Genomic DNA, 22,411 nt, shown 5'->3' with positions numbered 1-22,411 from the left:
TGAAAATTTATTTTCTTTTCTTGAGACAGGGTTTCACTCTGTGGCAGAGGCTGGAGCGCAGTGGTGTGTTCATGGCTCACTGCAGCCTTGAACTCCTGGGCTAATGTGATCCTCCTGAATAGCTGGGACTACATTGTAGGTGGGCATCACCATGCCCAGATAATTTTCAATTGTTTTGTAGAGACAGGGTCTCACCGTATTGCCCAAGCTGGTCTCGAACTCCTGGGTTCATGCAATCTTTCTATCTCAGCCTTTCAAGATACTGGGATTTTAGGTATGAGTCACCATGCATGGCCTAAATTTTAAATTTCAAATGAAAAAAGCATTTTAGGTCCAATGAAGACAGTTTCAGGACAGGTACGGTGGCTAATGCTTGTAATTCCAGCACTTTGGGAGGCTGAGGTGGTGGACCACTTGAGCCCAGGAGTTTGAGACCAGCCTGAGCAATATGTCGAAACCCTGTCTCTACAAAAAATACAAAAAAATTAGCTGGGCATGGTGGTGCGTGCCTGTAATCCCAGCTACTCAGGAGGCTGAGGTGGGAGGATTGATTGAGCTGGGGAGGTAGAGGTTTCGGTGAGCTGAGATCATGCCATTGTATTCCAGCCTGGGCAACAGAGTGAGATCCTGTCTCAGAAGAAAAAAAGTAAGTTTCATAAACTTTCAAGAATGTTAGTAAAAAACAGTGTTTTTAAAAAAATTTCCAGTTGTTAACATCCCTATTTATCACTTATATTTGTTTGGTGTACTGGAATCCGCAAAGTAGGTATACCAGCCTTATTGCGTCATATCAATATTATATCATATATTCTTAAAAAACTACCTATGGTGAGTAATTACTGTCTTGTTTTTGCTGGTCCAGGCTCTGTTCTCTCATTTCCTTGGGGAAACTCTCTCTCATCCCCGACTATGTGTTTCTCATGTGACACAGGCTTATTCAATTAGTGCTGTTTATTTTTTAATTTTTTCATAGTCCATGGCTGCTACTAAAATGACTGTTTATTGACCCTGCTGCTTCATCTAGGGCTGGACATTTGCCCCAAACTAGGCTAATCAGAGCCAGTGAGACTCAATTCTGGGTTATCGCTCAGAAGCATTGGAGATGAGAAGCTCTATTTTCCCTGGGCGTGAAATGAGTAGTATCTACCACTTTCAGTCTGCAGCTGTAGGGAGTCAGTTTGCTATTTGCATAGGAGAGGCTTCCTGAGATGGAAGCCAAGGCAAAACAAAGCCAAGTACGCACCAGCCACCTGAATCCTTACGACAGTGTATGAGCTTTAGCATCCAAACACCCACGCCTGAGCAGTAGGACCTGCCCTAGGTCTTCCAACCACTTGTCTCAGCACGTTCCTTTTTTTGCCTTAAGTTCTCTGGATTGCTTTGAGTCTCTTGTAATCTACAGAGCCTTGATGATGTCAGTCTTGCTATTCTTGTTTCCTAGATGGAGAAACTGAAGTGGCTATTGACATGGCCAAAGTCAAGCTGCAGGATTCGGGGGAAGATGGGGTAAACCACCCACCCGCTACACATTGGGCAAGTGGAGCTGAAGGACATGAGGCCTGTTCCCTTAGAACCTCCCTCAGCCCTGCTTTCAAGCCCCATTCTCCTGCCTCAGCCTCCCAAAGTGCTGGGATTTCAGGCATAGCCACTGTGCCTGGCCTAAATTAAATTTTTAATTTCATGTGAAATTAGCATTTTGAGTCCAATGAAGAAAGTTTCAGGCTGGGGGACAGTGGCTAATGCTTGTAACCGTAGCACTTTGCTCATCTCCCATCCCCCTGTAGGGGCTGGTAAATAAGGACCTTTATCGTGTAAATAAGAGCGTCTCCTGTGCCTGTAGCCTACTCTGAGTAGGCTAGGTTCCTCTGCCAACCAGTTAATCCTGCTGTCAGTTACTAGAGGTGATTTAGCATCCCTGGCTGTATCTTGAAGTTGAGCTGCTTGTGGCTTTTGAGCCATGATCTCTTCACTCCCCTTTGGACTATCATAAGGAAATCCTCAGTACTCATGATCTTTGCCTCCTGCCAGGACTGCAATGAAGGGTAGAGTTCAGGAAACAGAAGCATAGCATTTTTATTTATCCTGTTCTCTATTTCTCTGTCAGTAGCAGGTCCAAAGGTGAGTGTCACATGCTCTGCCCTACTTCATGTTACCTGAGCATGTTAAATCCAGAATCCACTGTTCTGTACCGATTTTCAGTGACTGAGTGGTAAGGGCAAAGAGTGGCAGAAAGGATCACTGTGGTCCCCCATTGCTAGAAATGTCTTGGTCTTAGTTTCCCATCAACTATGGTGTTCTGGCTGGGTGTAGTGGCTGACACTTGTAATCCCAGCACTTTGGGAGACAGGCAGACAGATCACCTGAGGTCGGGAGTTTGAGACCAGCCTGGCCAACATGGTGAAACCCTGTCTCTACTGAAAATATAGAAATTAGCTGGATGGCATGGCAGGCACCTGTAATCCCAGCTATTTGGGAAGCTGAGGCAGGAGAATTGCTTGAACCTTGGAGGGGGAGATTACAGTGAGCCGAGATGTCACCACTGCACTTTAGCCTGGGCAACAAGAGTGAAACTCTATCTCAAAAACAACAACAACAAAAAACAATGGTATTCTAAGTATAGGAACACATCACCAGCATGCCGTGAGTTCCAACCCAGGCACCCTAGAAAGCTCACTGTTTGTTGCATATTTAGCACACCAACCTGCTTCCTTCCTTGCGAGTAATTCCATCCAGGTATTCAAGGAAGGGTCTGATTCGGCTAAGCCAGAGTTTCTCAATCTTAGCACTATGGACATCTTGGGCAGGATAATCCTTTGTTGTCAAGGAGTTATCCTGTATATTGTAGGATGTTTAGCAACATCTCTGGTCTCTACCACTAGATGCTAATAGCACCCTGTGCCCCAGTTATACCACCAAAAATATCTGCAGACATTGCCAAATGTCTCCTGGGTGGGGGGGCAACACTCTCCCAGTTCAGAATCCTGCTATAGATTGATAAAACAGGGAATTTGAGATAGAGGGATGTACATCTGGGTCTCAAACCTGGGAGGAGGGGTTCCTGGTGTCAACATGAGAGATGGACACTGTAGGTTTCCTGGCAGTAGCTTCTCCTAGCAGGAACACCCAGGCTGTCTGACACAGTATGTGTTCAGCAGAGAATCCACTCTCTACCCATTTCAGATAAATGCATACTAAAATGTATGAAATTATGTCAAAGGCATGTTTGCTGGAGGCTTAGCGTCCCCAGTCAGTGTAACCTTGTCTTGCTCGGGGAGACCTGGGGGAAGAAGGAGCAATGGGCTGGGGCCACAGAGTCTGGCCCCTTTTCTAGCACCTGATGCATCTGTTGCCCACCAGTGTCTTGCTCTCAGTGGGATCTGCACAGGGCAGATGGAAAGCCATCTGCCAGGGAAGTGAAGGTGAGTTGCTAGCCAGTGGCAGCCTCCAGATCCTTAGCAATCCTCCTTCTAAAAGTGCAGAGCCCCTCGAGGATGCCCCAGGGCTGAGAGACTGAGGGGCCTGCGTGCCCCTCCCCTCTCTAGCCTCTCTCATGCTATCTTGCCTAGGCCATCCTCTCTGGCCTCCTAAGTTGCTTAGGCTGCCCGCCTCCCTCGGATGACAGCCACACTGGGCAGATATCTAGTGAGTGCTGCAGGGCCAGGCTTCCTTATTCTATTTCTTGGTATTTGCCCCACCCCATATTGCAATTCTTTAGGGAAGCTTTCTTGACCTCACTGTATGAAACACCCACCCGGCTATTCTGGAATGTCTCCTTTATTAGTGGAAGTTAACTTTATCACTATCTGGTGTTATCTTTATCTGCTGATGGACACACAACCCCTTGGTTAAAGTTTAAATTACAGGAAGTCAAAGGCTTGGTGTTCATCATCTTTGGAGTCCTCAATGCCTAGAACAGTACCTGGCACATAGTAGATGCTCAATAAATACTTGTTGAAAGAACCAATAAAGGAGAAATTTAATTAGGCATTGGAGTCCTATAAGGAGGAATCTTCCTTTACATATCAATAGACTGTTCTCTTTCTCTGAACTGGAGTGGCTTCTTCCCCCATGACCCTTGGCACCCAGTCTGTGGCCATACGGACCACATCCTCTGCAGACCCTAAGCTGTGTGTTGAGTCTTTTCTTCCATGGCTCTGAGGAACTCTGGATCCATTTTTCTCACTTCATGATCCAAGAAACTGATTCTTTCATCTAATTGCACACCAGACTTTCCCCAGACCCCATGAATGCAGTAATCTTTGTTTTAGGGAGTTTGAAAATCAGGGGTAAAAATAAAGCAGACACCATGGAGCAGCGCTGAGTTATGGTAGTCACAAGAGCATCTGATAGTTCCTCTGTGACTCATCCATTTATTTTAATGACATCCAAATGTGACAGCATGTTGAAAAAGAATGCATGTTACTTATTCCATACTGGGAAAGTGGCACGGTAACATTGTTTTAAAAAACATCTTTAAAAATTTCCTGTTAGAATCTATCGTTGAGTTAGAAAAACAAGCTTTGCCAAACGCCCAATTACACCTTTACTGTTCCTGTTGGCTGGCATGTCTCACCAACTTTTCCCTGGTGTTTCCTTTGGCACTGTTGAGTCCACACCACAAAATGGGAACAAATCCCACCAAACCACACTGTGCTCCCAGCTTCGGGTGTACCTGGAGACTGCTGTGGGGGAGGCAGAGGACACCCTCTGGGCCATTAAGAAAGTGTTAGAGAGTCTAAGCCACGCTTCACTCTGCCTGGGCACCCACTCTGGGGTAGCAGGAAGAACTTCGGCCTGGGTAGACACCTGGGGTTAATCATCTGTGTGTCTTTGGTGTATGATCACTGCGTTCTTCCATGCGTTTGACCCTCAGTTTTCCTGCCTACCGGTAATGCCCCATGGCTCCTCCATCTCTGATATCTGGTATCCCGAGTTTCAGGGGCAGGTCATGTGCTGCTGTGGGCTTCTGCTTCCAGCAAAGGCAATGGGTGACTGTTTGATCTTAGGGTTCAGTCTGGCCCCAGCTTCGTCTCTCGTGAAGGGCAAGGTTAGATCAATCCTGGTCCTGGCCTTTCCTGAAGGTCACCCTGGGGCTTTTTTTCTCAGAGCTTGGGAGTTCTCCCTCTTCTTGCCCCCTTCTCATCTTTTTGAAGCATCAGGCTTTAGTTCCTTGCTATGAGACTGAAAAGGCAAAGTCGTCTTCTAACAAGGGCCTTTTGGCATGTCTATAATAGCAACAACAACAGTAATAATAACAACAGCATCTTACATTTAAGGTTTTTAGTTTACACTTTACAAAGAACTTTTAAATACATAGTTTCATTGGCCATCGTACGACCCCTTGGTTGAGTCAAAGAGACCCTCTTTTCCCTTTCCTGAATCCTGCTCAGGGGGAACACAGCTTGAGTGGTCTCATCTGCCCACGTACAGCCCCACACAAACACTGAAACACACCTTTTCAGGAGCAAATTAACTAACTGAACTCTTCCTGCCCCATGGAATGTCCTGTTTCTAGAATGTGACTGCTCAAGGAGAAAGAGAGTTTCAATTATCATTTGTTGGAGGAACTTCATGTTTGGGAGAATTTTTATAATGGTCCTTGCATTTGGCAGTTCCAAACTTGAGGGAGAAGGCTCAAAATTGTGAGGGACAGGACTGGCCCTTTTGCTGTCTTGGTTGATGGGGGCTGGATTCAGGATTGGGCCCGGGGTGATGGGCAGAGGGAGGTCTTGGGTTCCTTGGGTAGGCAGAGGGAAAGCTGGCAGCCTGTTGAGTCCTCCCAGGAAGCCAGTGCCCCTGGGTGGGGCTCTTGAGATGGCAGGCTGAGTAGGCTCCCGGCTGGGTGGGGAGAGGAGGCTAACAGGGGCATTGGTGGTGGGATAAAGCTCAGCTCCATCTGCCCGGGGGGAGAGGAGGGATGGGGCGATGGAGGTTGGGAAGGGTGTTGGGCAGATCCCAGGACCGTCTTCAAGGGCAGAGCTTCTATGCTGCCATACCATTTGTGATCCATCTGGCTGGCAGTGTTTTCTAGTTACAGAGTAGACCGCAGGGAGCTCTCAAATCTATTTTAGGTGACAGCTCTGTCTCCTTTTTCAGGTCTTTATGCTCTTTCTAAACCAGAGCTTGTCTTGCTCTTCCCTTCCTCAAACGATCTTGCTGGCACCTTGGCCTAGGTTAGTGTGCACAGCTCTTTGTGGTCAAAACCCTGCCTTCACACCTACCCCATTTCTCTCTGCCCCTCAGTGTTCTTCCCATGCTTGTGCCACCCTAGACGTTGACTCTTCCCCAAACAAGCCAGGCCTTGCCTTATCCTCAATGCTTTTGAATAGGCCATTCCCAGGAAAGTTCAATTCCCTTTCCCACCTCTGGCAAACTCCTATTCAGCCTTGAAGACCCACGATTGGAAATTCCCTCTTCTGGACAGCCACTTCCATTGCTTTATATTGCCATTTGAGAGGTCCTTGTGTACTAAGGCAATTGTCCATTTGTATGACTGTTTTTGTCACAGGCTGTAGGATCCTCAAAGGCAGGACATATCTGTTTCCCACGAGAAGCAGGATGGTTTAGTGGTTGGGTGAGCAAGGTCTGGAGTCAGATAGCCTGAGCCCAGATCTTGGCACCACAGTTTATGAGATATCCACTCTTGGGCAAGTTCTTTTACTTCTCTGTGTCTTAGTCTACTCAACCATAAAATGAGTTAATAGTATTTTAACTACATGGTTGTTTCAAGAATTAAATGAATATATATATATATATATATATATATATATATATATATATATATTTATTTATTTCACGATTAGAGTGGTATTTGATATAGTACTAAATAAATCTGATATAATAATATTTGAAATAGGCCGAGCATAGTGGCTCACACCTGTAATCCCAGCATTTTGGGAGACTGAGGCAGGAAGATTGCTTGAGCCCAGGAGGTTGAGGCTATAGTGAGCTATGACTGAACCACTCTCCTTCAGCCTGGGTGACAGAGCAAGACCCTGTCTCAAATGACAACAAAAACCAAAGCCACCATAAGGCATAGTACCTGGAACATAATGGAGATTTACATACATATTTTTAGATAAATTCTACCACTATATCCCTCTCTCCCTTCTCTTTAATCCCCCCTCCTCCCTCCCTCCCTAACTGGCTTGCTTGCTTCCTTCCTTCCTTCCATCCTTCCATCTAGCTTCCTTTCTTTTCTTTCTCCCTTCTTTATTCCCTGAGTCTTTGGCCCACCATTGGCCCTTACTGAGCAATTAGGCTCCTCCAGGGACCCTGAGCGCTGAGAGGTCCAATGACTTCCAAACTCTTCCCCATGAAATGTCTATAGTAGAGGTTCCTGGGGGAATGAGGGAGGGATGACGAGAGCCAGGGAGTTGGTGTGAACAGCTGAGCCCTGGAAGATAGGTAGCTAGCCTGATGGGGTAGAAGGGGGCAAATGGGAAGTGAAGGAGGGATGGACAGGGAAAGAAACGGGCAGGGAAGTCCCCTTGAGTAATGGAGGCAGAGGCTGGAGGAGCTGCCCTTGCTCACATTCCCTAGGTACATAATCCCTGCCCTCCAGAATCTTTCCAGATACTGAGGAGGGAGAAGGAGGAATGAGCAAGGCAGAATAAGAGCAGGAAAAACATCTTTCCTTTTCTGGCAGGGCTGCTCTGGTGAATTTGAGCCACCTGAATCACCTGTGCTCACCCATTCTGGAGAAAGAATCTCAAGCTTTGGGTCTGGACTTCCGATCCGGCTCCTCCACTTATCTGGTGTGTGGCTTCAGGTAAGTTCCAGAGCCTGTGAGGGCCTAAACTTCCTTCTTAGTGAACCGGGCTCTACTCCCTTATCCTTCCCAGGGAGTCAGGGGTTGCACAGATAAATTAAGGTACAGTTTGGATATGCATTGGAAAGTATTGCAGATGGGCAAGGTCTCTGTCATCATGATGGTGACCTGGACGATCAGGTGGCAGAGGCCTGTCTTACAGCAGGAGCCTCCAAGAACCTTCCAGAGTTGGACATCTACTAGTGCTGTGGGCAGGCTTGGCTCCCAGCCCTCTGCATTCCAGAAGGGCTGACTACCTTTTTTCCTGGGATACATTTCAATTAAAAATTACCTGGAAGGAGGAGGGGGCCGGTACGTGGGGCCTGAGGAGATAGCATGATACCCTCTTCCCTCGCCTCCTCTAGGAAGACCCCTCTCCTGGGGAGGAGCAGGAAAAATAGCAGCTGTTTTAAAATTTGGTAACGGTCCCAAATGAAAGCTGCAGCAGAGTTCAATAGTCAGTCCTTGACTGGAAGCCAAGGTAAGCCAGGAAGGAGAAGAGGGGTCCCCCAGTGGGTTCAGATCCTGCAGGGGAGTCTGGGACAGACAGGGACAGCAATTTTGCAGTGAGACTGGGAAGGCCAGGGCTCAGCAGCTTTTCCTGGAGGAACTGGGCATCTCGGGCACTGACGTCCAGGGCTCTGAAGAGCTGGGTACTTTTAGGGAAGGAAAAAAAAAAGGGAGTTGAAAAACAAAGATCCTTTCCTTCTCTCTCTTCCTCCTATTCCTTTTTCTGATCTCAGTGAGCAGGCCTTGGTTCACTGCCGACATAACAACATTTCATAAACATGAAAGCGTCTTCCTCCTTCCTCAGACAGGTGATCATTCTTTATTCTTATCCCAGACAGGCTATCATTCTTTATTCTTAGCCTTTTGTTTTAAAGCATTTTTATTAGTCCTTTTTTTTTTTCTTAAACTTTTAAACAGCTGTTTATAAAAACACAACAAATACACAACACAAAACTTGGCAAAAATAACTCACTATATGGTACATATACTCAGATGATGTGATATATTTATATAATAAAAGATGAAAATAGTCACTTTCCATAATAAAAATAAGTTCTATTTTTTGTTTATTTTACAATATACTTAATATTCTCTTCTTTAGCTTCCTCTCCAGCTTTGTCTCCTTCACGCTGAATCTCCAGGGGTCCCACATGGCTGTCCCAGGCTCACCAAGCTGGAGTCTGAGAGGTGGCAGGGCTTAGGAACACACGAGGCAGCCGCACTCTAAGTGTCTCTCCACCTCTTCCACGAACGAGGAGCCGTCTGTGCACTGGAAGACGTATTTCCGACGCTTGCTGCGGGTGGGCTGGCAGCACTGAGGCCCGCAGCCCCCGTGACATTCCATGATGGGCACCTTGGAGGCTGTGGCGCATGACGCATAACCTTTCTGGCGACGGATGACCTCTCGGACTACCTGTCCTAGGCATGGATTCTCTGCAGAGGGCACAAAAGTCAGGACATTGGTGGTCTAGGTGGCCAGCGGGACCATGAGCAGTTCTCAGGTAGGCTGTTTTGAAATACTTGTGCTCTGAAGACAGTAAGAATGTATTCACTCATCCATCTGCCTACCCTCCCCTCTGTCCACCCATCCATTTTAAAAACAGGTGCCTTTCCTGTCCCAGGCTGTCTGCCAGGCTTACACTTAAGCTCTAAGGATATAATGATGACAAAAGCAGGCTTGGTCCCTTCCTGTAAGAATCTTAAAGTCAAAACTAAAGCTAGATGTGGCGAACTGGTAGACTGTGGGCTAAATCCTGTCCCTCGGCTAATTTTGATTGCCCTACATATGCCTAAAAATTAATTAAATGCCAACATTCAAAAAGCAGGAGATTTCACCTCAAAGTTTGGATTTCTGGTTTCCTTGAAAACCAGGAGGTCTGGCAAAGCTGGGCCTGCAACGCTGTACTACAGTGATGGCTGAAGCTGAGTGCTTCAGGTGGGGCAGGCAATGCCCAGTTTGCCCGGTTGCCACCACTCCTGGTAGTCTGTCTCCCTCCACCTAGAGTCTAGATACTATTTAAGTGAATATATTTAATGAGAAACTGAGGTGGATGCTACAAAGAAAGGGAAGATGTTTATACAAAAACATACAGTATATGTTCTTGTATTTTATAAGACATTAGTATGCAAAAGGCATTTGACCTGGCCCAGAGGCCAGGGAGGCTTCTCTGGGAAATTTTGCTGGAGTTGATAATCTGAATAGGAAGCAGGTGTTAATGAAGCTTTGGGATGAGCTTCAGAAGGCCTAGAAATAACTGCAGGGCAGGAAAGGGCACTCCTGTATCTGCTTGAACACTCTGGACCCTGACCCAGCTTTTCCCTTCCACTCCTTTGTGTCCTTACTACATTGGGAGAATGTCTGTAGCAAGGCTCTTGAGGAAGGGAGCCATGACCCTTAAGTCGAAGTTTCCCTGTCTGAAAAATGGTAACACATTTATTTATCTGTCCTTCCAGCAACTCCCAGGCTGTTACAAGCACCAGAGGAGACTGTGAAGGAGAAAGGGCTTTATGCATTGTAAAGCTTCAGGTGTTGCTAAAAGTCTTTAAAATTATGAGGTTGTTAAAAGGATTCGAAAGAGGTTCATGACAATGTGTGTGTGTGTGCATGTGTGCAACATGGGGCGAGGAGGAGTGCAGATGGGGCAACATGCTGATGACGAGCGTAAAGGGATTAGGCTGTTCATACTTTCCTGACGACTTTCCTGTAAGTCTGAAATTATTTCAAAATAAGTTATTTAATATTTCAAAAATGAGTTTTGGTTAAGAATAGTATTTCATATAGGTATAAAATGTGAAAGAGTCCTCAAGAGACGGGGTGGATGGCCTGGGATCCTGGTGGCAGGCAGCAAGACTTCTCAGTGTCCATGCAAGAGAAAGACCCTCAAGGTAGGACAACTATTTTTATATATTTTTCCTTTGTTGAGCTCACCTCACAATTATACGATAAAGAGGCCACTAACCAAGATACGTAATTAGATGGTTATGACTAGTCAGACCAAAGAACTGGCTTCTGCTGACCCAGTGAGGGCAGGTGGGTTGGATGGAGGCTGTGGAGCAACCTCCTCAGCTTGGATACATATGTGAAACATTGCGAAATGCAGGTTCTGACTCTAAAGGGCTGGGCTGGGGCCTGGAAGCCTGCATTTCTGTGACTCCCAAGTGATGTCAATAGTGCTGGTCAGTGTCAGGGGGCCACTCTGAATGGCTACGGTTTGCATTAGTTTTGAAGGCATCTCAAGGCCAACAGCTAGAAAGTGGAGAAAAAGAACCATCCATTCTGCTCATGTGTTCTCCTTGCTGAGGTCCACTGAGGACCATTTTCTACACTTGTTTGTTTCGTCTTTAAAAAGTCCATGCTTAAGAATCTGAACTTTTGATCCATTATTTATTAGGACCTCACTTAACCCTGTGCAGAGGTGGCATGAGTCATCTGCACTTTGTTTTTTCCTCAGAGACAGGGTCTCACGCTGTCACCTGGGCTGAGTGCAGTGGTGCATTCACTGCAGCTTCAAGCTCCTGGGCTCAAGCGATCCTTGTACCTTGGCCTCCCAAAATGCTAGGATTCCAGGCACGATCCACCACTCCTGGCCTTATATGGATGGGGAAGTGAACCAGAATATGCTGCTCAAGGTCATGCAGAATTTTTTTTTTTTTTTTTTTTTTTTTTTGAGACAGTGTCTCACTCTGTCACCCTGGTTGATCTAGGCCAGGCGTCCCCAAACTTTACACAGGGAGCCAGTTCACTGTCCCTCAGACCGTTGGAGGGCCACCACATACTGTGCTCCTCTCTCTGACCACCAATGAAAGAGGTGCCCCTTCCTGAAGTGTGGCGGGGGGCCGGATAAACGGCCTCAGGGGGCCGCATGCGGCCCATGGGCTGTAGTTTGGGGATGCCTGATCTAGGCTGACTGACTGCAACCTCCGACTCCTGGGTTCAAATGATTCTCCTGCCTCGGCCTCTCAAGTAGCTCAGATTACAGGTGACTGCCACCATGCCCAGGTAATTTTTTATAATTTTAGTAGATACAGGGTTTCACCATGTTGACCAGGCTGGTCAAAGTCATGCAGATTCTAAATGTGTGCTTGGCCTTCTACATTGTGACAGAGTTGCTTCCGACTTTACATCTCACATACTCCTCCCAACAACCCTACAAGGAAGCACAGTAGCCAGCCTCCAAGGTGGCCCCCAGTGCCTACCACCTCCGGGTACTGATGCCCTTTACATGGTCCCCTCCTGACCCCTCACTGACCGAGGTAACCAATGCAATGTGGTGGAAATGATGGCATGAGTGACTTCCAATTGCAGGTCATGGAAGACATGTGGCTCGCGCTCTCCTGGACTGTTCACTGTGGGATATGCCAGCTGCCCTGGTATGAGGACCCTCTAGCGCCCATGTAGGGACTCATACAGGGCAGATCGGGGACCTCCTACCAATACCCAGTGCCATGGGAGTACAGCACATTGAAAGCAGATCCTGCTGCTTTGGGTTAGCCTACAGAGAACTGCAGCCCTGGCTGTGTCAAATGCAACCTCGAGAGATCCCAGCTAGGCTCTTTCTGAATTTCCAACCCACAGGAATAACGTGGGCTGAAAAACATTTAGAGCTGCTATGGTTTGGGGCTAACTTGTTATGCAGCACTAGATAACTGATACAGGAAGGTGTAGTATTGCCCCTGTTTTCAAATTGAGGCTCAGAAAGCGACAGCACCAAGGTCATTTAGCCCTTAAGTGGCACAGCCAGAACTGGAACTGAGGCGATCTGGATGTGAAGTCCAACTCTGACCCCCGCTTCCTCCCTCCCACAGGCACCATAGACCCACCTTGTTGGCAGTGCTCCCCGCTAAAGCCGGGCTGGCACAGGCAGTAGGGCTCCCCTCGGTCTGAGATGTGGCACTGCCCGTGGTGACACCTGAAGGCTGAGCAGGCGTTGGTGGAGTCATTCTTGTGGTCACACAAGGCCCCTCCATAGCCCTCGGCACACTTGCACATGTATGAGGTCCCGGTTGCCACACATTTTCCATGGTTGCAGCTGGGGACAGAGGGGAGGATGGGAAGGGAGCCAGACCAGAGTTGGTGCCGCTGAGGACTCCCTCTGTCCACCCAGCCAGGGACCAAGGGAGCCAGAGCTGCATGCAGTCCAATAGCCTTCTCCATCTCCTACGCCGAGCATCTCTTCTTAACCACCCTGTTCCCCTGGCCAACCAGCCAGAAGCCTGCAAGCGTCACCCAGTGTTCACTGTGAGCTGTGGCCACAGCAGAGACTGGCTTGCTGATTTACACACACAGCTCATGTAGCCAAGTAGCAACTGCTTGGAAGAATCTAGGCATTCGCTATACATTTTAATTGCTTTAGCGTCTTAAATAAGAATGACTACCACCCCACTACTACCAGCAGGTACCACTGGCTATGGAATGATTAAGTGCTTGACACCCGGTATTGCTCTGAATTTCCATCACAACTCTGCCTATTGCTCCTATGCAGTACATTTCACCTGTGGAAAAGAATGACAGTAAGCCTATATTCTGAATCACAATACACCACTCTCCCTACTGAGATGACATGCAGGGCCAGAATCCATATTACAGCGTCTCTCTCTCACACACACACACACGTGTGCACGCTCAAGAGCAACATAGGAAGCTCAAACCCTTTCCTTATTCCTGATTTCAGATAATTTCCTGACTGACGTGGCAATGTGTTTAGCCAACCACATTGCCAATGTTGGCTCTGGTGTTATTTTTGGCTGATTCCAGTTTCTTAACACTGACAGTACTGGATCTCCTGAGGCCTGGTACATAGCAGGAACTCAGCAAATCTCTGTTGAATGAGTAGTTGCTTAAACTATTAAATATGGTTTGACTCTGTGTGGTTATATACCCCTGGTGCCTTGCACAGGCTGAGTCTGCCCACATGGGCGCCTTTTTCTAATTCCCACAGAGAGAGCCAGGGGCTCACTGTGGCTCTGGACAGGTTCTAAAGGTCACCTGGTAGAGACAAGTATTTTGGGCAAGGCCCTCTTATGCTGATCCCTGTAAGTAGGCTCAGCCTCTTGAACTCTTAAACAGTTACACTTCTACAGATCCTATCTGCAGCCTGACTGCAATTGCTCCAGAATCCAGTAGTGCCTATTTCTCAGGTGGGGTGGGGTTGAGGCCACGCTGGGAGCCCAAGCACACACCCAGGGCTTCGGGACACTGACCTGTGGCCGAGGCAGGGGTCCCGGGCCTCCTGGTCGCAGAGTGGGCCTGTCCAGCCCGGGTGGCACTCGCACACCACGCTGTCCTTCTCCACGGGGCGGCACAGGCCATGCTTGCACACGGTGCAGGACTTGCAGCCTGGTGAGACCCCCAGTGACTGCGGCGGGAGGGCCTTGAAGTCCTGCAGCTCGTTGTTGATGCGCACCTCGTGGATGCAGCCGTGGAAGCCGCCCAGAGGCCGGTCCGTGCCCTGGCGCAAGGCGGAGAGGCCAGTGGAGGTGGGGATGCCTGCGGGAGGGGAGCCAGGACAGTGGCCTGAAGACCGTCCCCTGCCACCCTGCTGTCCTCAGAGCGAGAAAGCACTTTTCGCACATTCACGGCTAAATGTTCGGAGCTCTGGGCCTCTGCTGTTCAAAGGAGGTTAACGGGCCAAAACCTTGGACCTCGTCCACACAGGGACCTGCATCCTTGGTCCTGCACTGGGACTCCTTAAAAAACGTGAATTTGTTGCTAATTGCAATATTAGCAAATTAGAACATTCCCCATAAAAATTTGTATCTCGGGCTTCCCTAGAAAAAATGAGATGATCTGGTTGCCCAATGCGCTATGACCCCACTGGCTGAACTGGGGGGACCGCCCCCATAGGCAAGTGCACCAAATAACCTGCCGTCCCCACCAGGCCCCTCAGCGCTTTGATCCAGGCCTCACGAGAGAACCCAGGGCAGGCGAGCTACGGCGGCGGAGAGAAGATAAGGTTTGGGGGAGCGGCTTGATCAATAAGACTTGGGGGTTCAGTGTTTTTAGACCAGTTTGCTGCCTTCTGTGCTGTGTACACCTCTTCTCAGGGTCTTTAAGAGGCTGTTAGTAAAGACCTAATTTGCTTTTCAATAAAGCCTGATTTGTGTTTTCTCTTCCCTTCTACACCACTCTCTGCCCACCTTCTACAGTTGAGAACTTGGGACTGGCCTAGAAGCAGGGCACCCCGTTCTATTCTGGCTGTACCTGGAGCTGGTGGGGTGGGGACATGGTCCTCCTCCAGGGAGAAGTGCTGTCCTTCTGGGGCTGCCCTCGGCCCAGAGCTTTCCCTGGCCTCCCTGCATCTGAACCGCCCATTAATGATGCCCTCTCCTAGGCCTGTGCCAGTACCTGCAGGTGGACTACGTGCGTGAAGTCTCAGGAATCTTGGTACTGAAGGAGTGGTTCTGGTAGCTTTTTGTATAGTTAACCCTTTGAGAACGATTGGTGCAGTGGCTGCCTTTCAGGCCCAGACTCTGCCAAACTGATGGCTTTTTTTTTTTTTTTTTTTTTTTAAAGACAAGGTCTCACTCTGTCACCGAGGTTGGAGGGTAGTGGCACAATCATGGCTCACTGCAGTCTCAACCTCCTGGGCTCAAGTGAACCTCCCACCTCACCCTCTCAAGTAGCTGGGACTACAGGTGCTCTCTACGATGTCCAGATAATTTTTTTATTTTTTATTTTTTTGAGACAGAGTTTCGCTCATTACCCAGGCTGGAGTGCAATGGCACGTTCTCGGCTCACGGCAACCTCCGCCTCCTGGGTTCAAGCAATTCTCCTGCCTCAGCCTCCCGAGCAGCTGGGACTATAGGCGCGCACCACCGTGCTCGGCTTATTTTTTTGTATGTTTAGTAGAGATGGGGTTTCATCATGTTAACCAGGATGGTCTCGATCTCTTGACCTCGTGATCCACCTGCCTCGGCCTCCCAAAGTGCTGGGATTATAGGCGTGAGCCACTGCGCCCGGCCGATGCCCAGATAATTTAAATATTTTGTAGAGATGAGGTCTCACTATTGTTGCCTAGGCTGCTCTCCGACTCCTGGGCTCAAGCAATCCTCCCACCTTGGGCTCCCCAAGTGTTGGGATTACAGGTGTGAGCCATGGCACTGGATTACTTCCATTTTTGGCCTTTGATTTTAATCTCAAACTTGTTCTTCTACATTCATTAATTGAACCTCTCAGGGTTTGAGGAGGTGGCAGAGCAGAGGGAATATGACCTGAAGCTGGCAGAGTTTAGCAGAGCCTAGACCCTGCTTCCATCTCCTGCCTCCCGCTTTGTGCCCTTCCCCCTCACAACTTGCAGTCTCCAGGAGTCCTGCTCCCTCCCCCTTCCAAGCACCTGTCCAAAATCATCTTTTCCCCTTAGACTGGCTAATGCCTGTTCACCCTTTTAGAGATCAGCTTGGAGCAAGAGCTTGTTCCTTGCTCCAGGAAGCTTTCCCTGATTGGTTTTGGCAGTGGACTGGGTTTTGGTACCGGAGCACAGAGGGCTGGTGGGAGGTGGAGGTGCTGGAGGTGGTAGGGAAAGAGGGCATTACCTCCAAGGTAGAGGGGGCTGTTGATGCCCACTGCTGGCTGCTTCTGGAGCTTCCCCAGGCTCTTGGGGGTTCCTTTGTCCACTACCAGGTTCAAGGACTGGTTTAACATCACCAGCTCCACACTGTGAAACTGCCCATCATTCACTGTCTCCACACTGGCCAGGAGAGAAGGGGAGAAAGCGGGAGAGTTCACTAAGTGGCTTCCGGCTGGGCCCTGGGCTGTGGACTTGATCTGCACTGCTTACGTTTTTACTTTCTATTTGAAAATAACTTTAAACTTACGTAAGTTGCAAGAATAAAAACAGTTACAGAAAATGCTTATTACCCAGTTTCTCCCATTACTCCAGTGTGCTTGATTTCTCTCTGCATTGTATATATACACACCCACGTTTCTGAACCATTTAAAGGTAAGTTACATACATCACAGCCCTTTATCCTTAGATACCTCAGTGTGCATTTCCTAAGGACAGATATTCTCTTACATAAGCACAGGGCAGTTGTCAACTTTGGTGAATTTAACGTGGATACCACACTGTTATCTAGTCTATATCTGTATTCTAATTCTGCAGTGGACCCAATAATGTCCTTTACAGCATTTATTTCCTTCCAGTCCAGGATTTAGTCCAGGGTCAGGTATTGCATTTGACAATCATTATTTGAATTCTTTTCTATTATTTCACAGAGTTAAGCAAACTCCATTCCAGACCCCCTCCCTTCTCAATTCCTGCTCTGTCTGCATGCTGCCTGGACCCCTATTTACTCAACATACTTATTTCAACTGCCCAATTTCCCCCTTAAATATCAATAAGGATAAAGGTTAGCATTGTTCTAAAAAATAATGTTTTGATGTCATTTTTTTTTTTTTTTTTAAAGACAGGGTTTCACCATGCTGGTCAGGCTTGTCTTGAACTCCTGACCTCAGGTGATCCACCTGCCTTGGCCTCCAAAGTGCTTGGATTACAGGTGTGAGCCACCGTGCCCTTGATGTCATTTTAATATCTTTTTCTAGTATATATAAAACAAACTCTCGGCCAGGCACGGTGGCTCACATCATAATCCCAGCAATTTGGGAGGCCGAGGCAGGCAGATCATGAGGTCAAGAGATCGAGACCATCCTGGCCAACATGGTAAAACCTTGTCTCTACTAAAAACACAAAAATTAGCTGGGCGGCTGGGCATGGTGGCACACACCTGTAATCCCACCTACTCAGGAGACTGAGGCAAGAGAATTGCTTGATCCAGGAGATGGAGGTTGCAGTGAGCCGATATTGCACCACTGTACTCCAGCCTGGCAATAGAGCGAGACTCCGTCTCAAAAAACAAAAACAAAACAAAATAAACGTCTTTCACAGTTAAAATTTCGATATTTTGCTGTTGTCCCCCCTAAGGTCACCTCATGTACCACCAATGGTTACATGCCACATTTGGGGAAATAATGCCTTATAATACTCATGCTGTGTTAAGTTTGGTATCTCTACTACAGAAATGAGGAAATGGTAACCTTAGGGAGGCTAAGGAATTTACCTAAGGCACCACAGTTGATAAGTGATAGAGCAAGAATTTGAACCGAGGCCCAGGTCAAATGTCCCTAATCTGAAAAACTCCAAGATCCCACACTTTTTGAGTGCCCGCATGATATTTGAAGGAAATGCTCATTGGAGGATTTTAGAGTCTCACTCTGTCGCCCAGGCTGGAGTGCAATGGCATGATCTTGGCTCACTGCAATCTCTACCTCCTGGGTTCAAGTGATTCTCCTGCTTCAGTCTCCTGAGTAGCTGGGATTACAGGCTCATGCTACCTTGCACAGCTAATTTTGTATTTCAAGTAGAGATGGGGTTTTCACCATGTTGGCCAGGCTGGTCTTGAACTCCTGACCTGAAGTGATCCACCTCCCAAAGTTCTGGGATTACCAGTGTGAGTCCCCGCACCCAGCTAGTTATGGGATATTCAGTCTGCACATCCCCTTTCCCCATGTTGCTTTTAACAGGGCCAGCAGACACTCAATGAGGGCCCAGATGAGCCAGGCATGGTGCTAAGTGGTTCACTTATTTGAACCTTATAACAGTTCTATGAAGTAGATGCCAGATACCCTTTTTCACAGATGAAGACACCAAGGCCCAGGGAGGGTAAGTGATTTATCTGAGGACACCCAGCTAGTTCAGGCAAGAGACAGAATCTGTAGGCAACACTTTTGACTTCCAAGTTCTGCTCTTTCCAGCGCTGCACCCTCCGCAGGGGCTGAGAGGGAACAGTGGTGGGAGATGATGGGAGTTGTTGGGGAACGTGACACCTTCCTTCCCTGAAGCTCCAGAGGAGTAGGCTGAGCTCCACCTTATCTGTTCAGGTGTCTGGAATACATATGGAGGCTCCCTCTCTCCTTGAATTCTCCCTAGCAAATCCCTGTTGGCTCCAACAAAAGAATCCCAGCAGGGGTGCCACTGATTAGGCAGGCAGGTACAGTTTAAGTGAGTAATTCAGATTTAGAAATTTCAGCAGCCAAAAAGGCAAGAGAAAGGCTTGGGAGAAGACAGGCTAAATTGGGGTGTAGTGAAGAAAACAGAGTCCATTCTAGCCCCTTGCTGCTGGATGGAACCATAACCAATCATAGGAACAGAACATCCCGGCCTCAGTCTCCTCATCTGTAAAAGGGGGAGAATAACCTCACAGAACTATCATGAAGTTCGAATAAGAGAGGGTAAGTGAAAGTGCTTTGTAACCAGGCAGGGTGTCAGGTGCCTGTAGTGCTGGCTACTTTACAAGCTGGGAGGTTGAGGCAGGAAGACCACTTGAGCCCAGGTGTTTGAGTTCAGCGTGGAAAACATAGCAAGACCCCTATTTCTTAAAAAAAAAAAAAAAAAAAAAAGGTGCTTTGTCAATTGCTGGGAAAACGTGAGCAGTTATTTTAGTATTATTTAGAGTACTAACAAGTACCATTGTCTGAAAGTTAGTGATCCTTGCTCTAGTGCTGATCCCTGGGAGAGAGTGACAGCAGAGGACAGGCAGGAGTCCAGGACCCACTCAAATCCACTGGGAAATCTCTCCTCCTACTCATTCATCCAACGTCCATTTAACCATACACCCTTCCACCCTCCTCTACATCCATCCACCTATCCATCTCTCCACCTACCCACCTACTTATCTACCTTCTTCATCCACCTACCATCTGCTGTGGGCCACCTTGTCTCGGGTGCTGTGTGTCAGTGACATACAGGGCACGTAGGGTCCCTGCACTCATAAAGCTTCCATTCCACTTTCCTTAGCCTTTCCTCTAAATCAAATGACAGCTAACCAACGTAAGGTCTAGCCAAGAGATAGGGTAATGGGAGGTGCAGTGGTGGGTAAAAGAGGCCACTGAGGAATCTGCTTTTGTGATGGGCAGCCAAGAAGGCCTATGAAGGTAGAGCTATTTCTATTTCAGAAGCCTCTGGCTGCTCCAAGTTGCAAGCTGAGAGCAAGGCAGAGGCCTATGACAGATGGGCTGGAAAAAGCAGGAGGGGTAGGGAGGGCCCCATACAGAGACCATAAACTTGTGACCTTGGGCCCTCACACAGTTTTCTAACCACAAATGCAAAAATATGCAGGTATATCCCAAAGTGTCCTATCAATGGACGCTGTTTGGATGCAAATGAGCTCACTACCCTGGAGGTGTGTCAACAGATGCTGGGCAGCCACCTGTCAGAAAGGGAGCTGTCAAGAGGCTCCAGCTCAGGCATTCTCTTCCAACATTAAGATTCAGGGAGCCAGGGCAGCTGTTTTCCCATTATAGATACACAGAGATACAGCGAACACATGCCACCTACTCCTGCCTAGCAGCTGGCTCCAGGCCCAACTCCTCGCCTTGCCATCCCAGGCCCTGGTATACAGCCTCCGGGGTACCCAGCTTGGAGACAGTGGTCTGGCAGAAGCCACAGATCAGAGAGGACTGTGTGGTCACTGGCTCCCGCCCTAGACAAAGTGCTGGGTTCTGCAGTGCCCCAGCGCTAGGCTTCCTGGAGGACCTCATCTGATGCTCACATGGGAGAGTCCTAGGGAGGCTCCAGGTATAACCTTCAGCCAGGTCATGCTTTGTGGAGAGAGATCTGGGATCACCCTAGGTGAGGGACCCTGGGCAAGTCATATCACTTCTGTAAGCCCGTTTCTGCTTCTATTGAATGAGTTTTAAACTCATTTTACACCACTGTTGTTTTTGGTTGTTTTTAATAAGAGACGGGGTCTTGCTCTGTTGCCCAGGATGGAGTGCAATGGTGAAATCATCAGTTACTGCTGCCTTGAACTCCTGGGCTCAAGCAATCCTCCCTCCTCAGCCTCCCAAAGTGCTGGGGTCACAAGTGTGAGCCACTGTGCCTGGCTTACACGTTTTGTTTGTTTGAGACAGAGTCTCGCTCTGTCACCCAGGCTGGAGTACAGTGGCGCGATCTCAACTCACTGCAAACTCCACCTTCCTGGTTCAAGCAATTCTCCTGCCTCAGCCTCCTGAGTAGCTGGGATTACAGGCACCCACCACTACGCCTGGCTAATTTTTGTATTTTTAGTAGAGATAGGGTTTCATCATGTTGGCCAGGCAGGTCTTGAACTCCTGACCTCAAGTGATCTGCCCGCCTCAGCCTCCCAAAGTGTTGGGATTTTAGGCATGAGCCACCATGCTCAGACCTACACTGGGTGTTAATGGGCAATATGTGGCCTCTGAGACCTGGCAAGTGCTCAGTGAAAGGTGGAAATGATGACTCCTTGACTTTACTCTGGGCTTGGAAGAGCTGGGTGTGGCAGCAACTGGGGTGGGGGAGTAGGTTAGTGGGTCCTGGAAGAGCCTGCCTGCTGATTTTACAACCTTACAGCCACCAAGGGATTTGAGTCTCTGTACACTCCCACTTGCTCATTCTCATCTCTGAGGAGGGGACTGCTGGGAGTCCCATTTTAGGGAAGGAAGCTAAGTAATCTGATAGAGGCCACATTGCTAAGAAGTGCTGGAACTGAGGTTCAAAGTCAGGATTGCTTCCAAATCCAAACCTCCCATAGCATTATCTATACCAGTGGGTGCTCTTGGGTTAACAGGTTGTCTCTTCCTGGTACCTTTTAACCAGGGTGTCCTGGATATAATGGCTAAAGCCAGTGTTTTTCACACTGTGGGTCTCTGGAGGTTCAAGGTAGGGAGTGCTAAAGGCTCTTTTTTTTTTTTTTTTTTTTTCCCCACCATCCCTAAGTCAGCATGCCTACATTTCTACTTGCCTTTGAAGGAAAAATTATGGCCAGGGACAGTGGCTTATGCCTGTAATCCCAGCACTTTGGGAGGCCAAGGTGGGCAGATGACAAGGTCAGGAGTTCAAGACCAGCCTGGCCAACATAGTGAAAACCTGTCTCTACTAAAAATACAAAAAATCAGCTGGGTATGGTGGCAGGCGCCTGTAATCCTAGCTTCTCAGGAGGCTGAGGCAGGAGAATCACTTGAACCTGGGAGGCAGAAGTTGCAGTGAGCCGAGATCTCACCACTGTACTCCAGCCCAGGTGACAGTGTGAAACTCCGTCTCAAAAAAAAAAAAAAAATCATTATTAAATCTTGGCCTTTGAAATAAAGTAACAATGGGAAAATGGCTCTACTGTGACAAAAGTAGAGAAAAAAATGGAAAAAACAATAACAACCTAAGGTTCATGCTAAAAGAAATGACTATATAGTGGTCCCAAGCACCAGTAATTAGTCTCCTGGAGAGGTATTTAAGGATTTCAGGAGAGAGGAAGGAGCTCTGAGGGTCTTCCTCACTGGGCCAGACTGAACTGGTGCCAACTGGGAGGTGGAGAGCCCTGGAGTTGTCAGGGAGGGGCCGCATGCCTCCTGCCTGGAACTGGCATGACCACAGGAATTGGCCAGAGTGGCCCTTGGCCTTTTTGCCTCTGCTTTCATTTATTTATTTATTTTTTGAGATAGGGTCTTGCTCTGTCACCCAGGCTGCAGCGTGGTGGTGCAATCACAGCTCACTGCAGCCTTGACCTCCAGGGCTCAAGTGATCCTCCTGCCTCAGCCTCTCAAGCAGCTAGCACCATAGGTGTGCACTACTGTGCTTGGCT

General features: G+C 48.2%; 1 protein-coding gene across 2 annotated transcripts in view; it reads right to left on the bottom strand.

Moving 5' to 3' along the window:
* Positions 1-4,317: 4,317 nt before the first annotated feature.
* SLIT3 (slit guidance ligand 3) overlaps positions 4,318-22,411 on the bottom strand; it is a 627,330-nt gene continuing 609,236 nt past the window's right edge. The window contains exons 33-36 of one of the 2 annotated variants that reach the window (XM_003936171.4): positions 16,352-16,506; positions 14,021-14,306; positions 12,641-12,849; positions 4,318-9,253 (exon numbers count right to left, since the gene is read on the bottom strand). In XM_003936171.4, coding sequence (XP_003936220.2) covers positions 9,018-9,253; positions 12,641-12,849; positions 14,021-14,306; positions 16,352-16,506 — 886 coding nt within the window. In that variant the 3' untranslated portion in view covers positions 4,318-9,017. The remainder of the gene's footprint in view (positions 9,254-12,640; positions 12,850-14,020; positions 14,307-16,351; positions 16,507-22,411) is intronic. The other variant, XM_010346663.3, reaches the window with a different exon arrangement.

This window comes from Saimiri boliviensis, chromosome 20, assembly GCF_048565385.1.
Source record: "Saimiri boliviensis isolate mSaiBol1 chromosome 20, mSaiBol1.pri, whole genome shotgun sequence".
NCBI classification, from domain to species: Eukaryota; Metazoa; Chordata; class Mammalia; order Primates; family Cebidae; genus Saimiri; species Saimiri boliviensis.
Note: the sequence above shows the minus strand (reverse complement) of the source record. Positions and strands in the feature narration are given on the sequence as shown.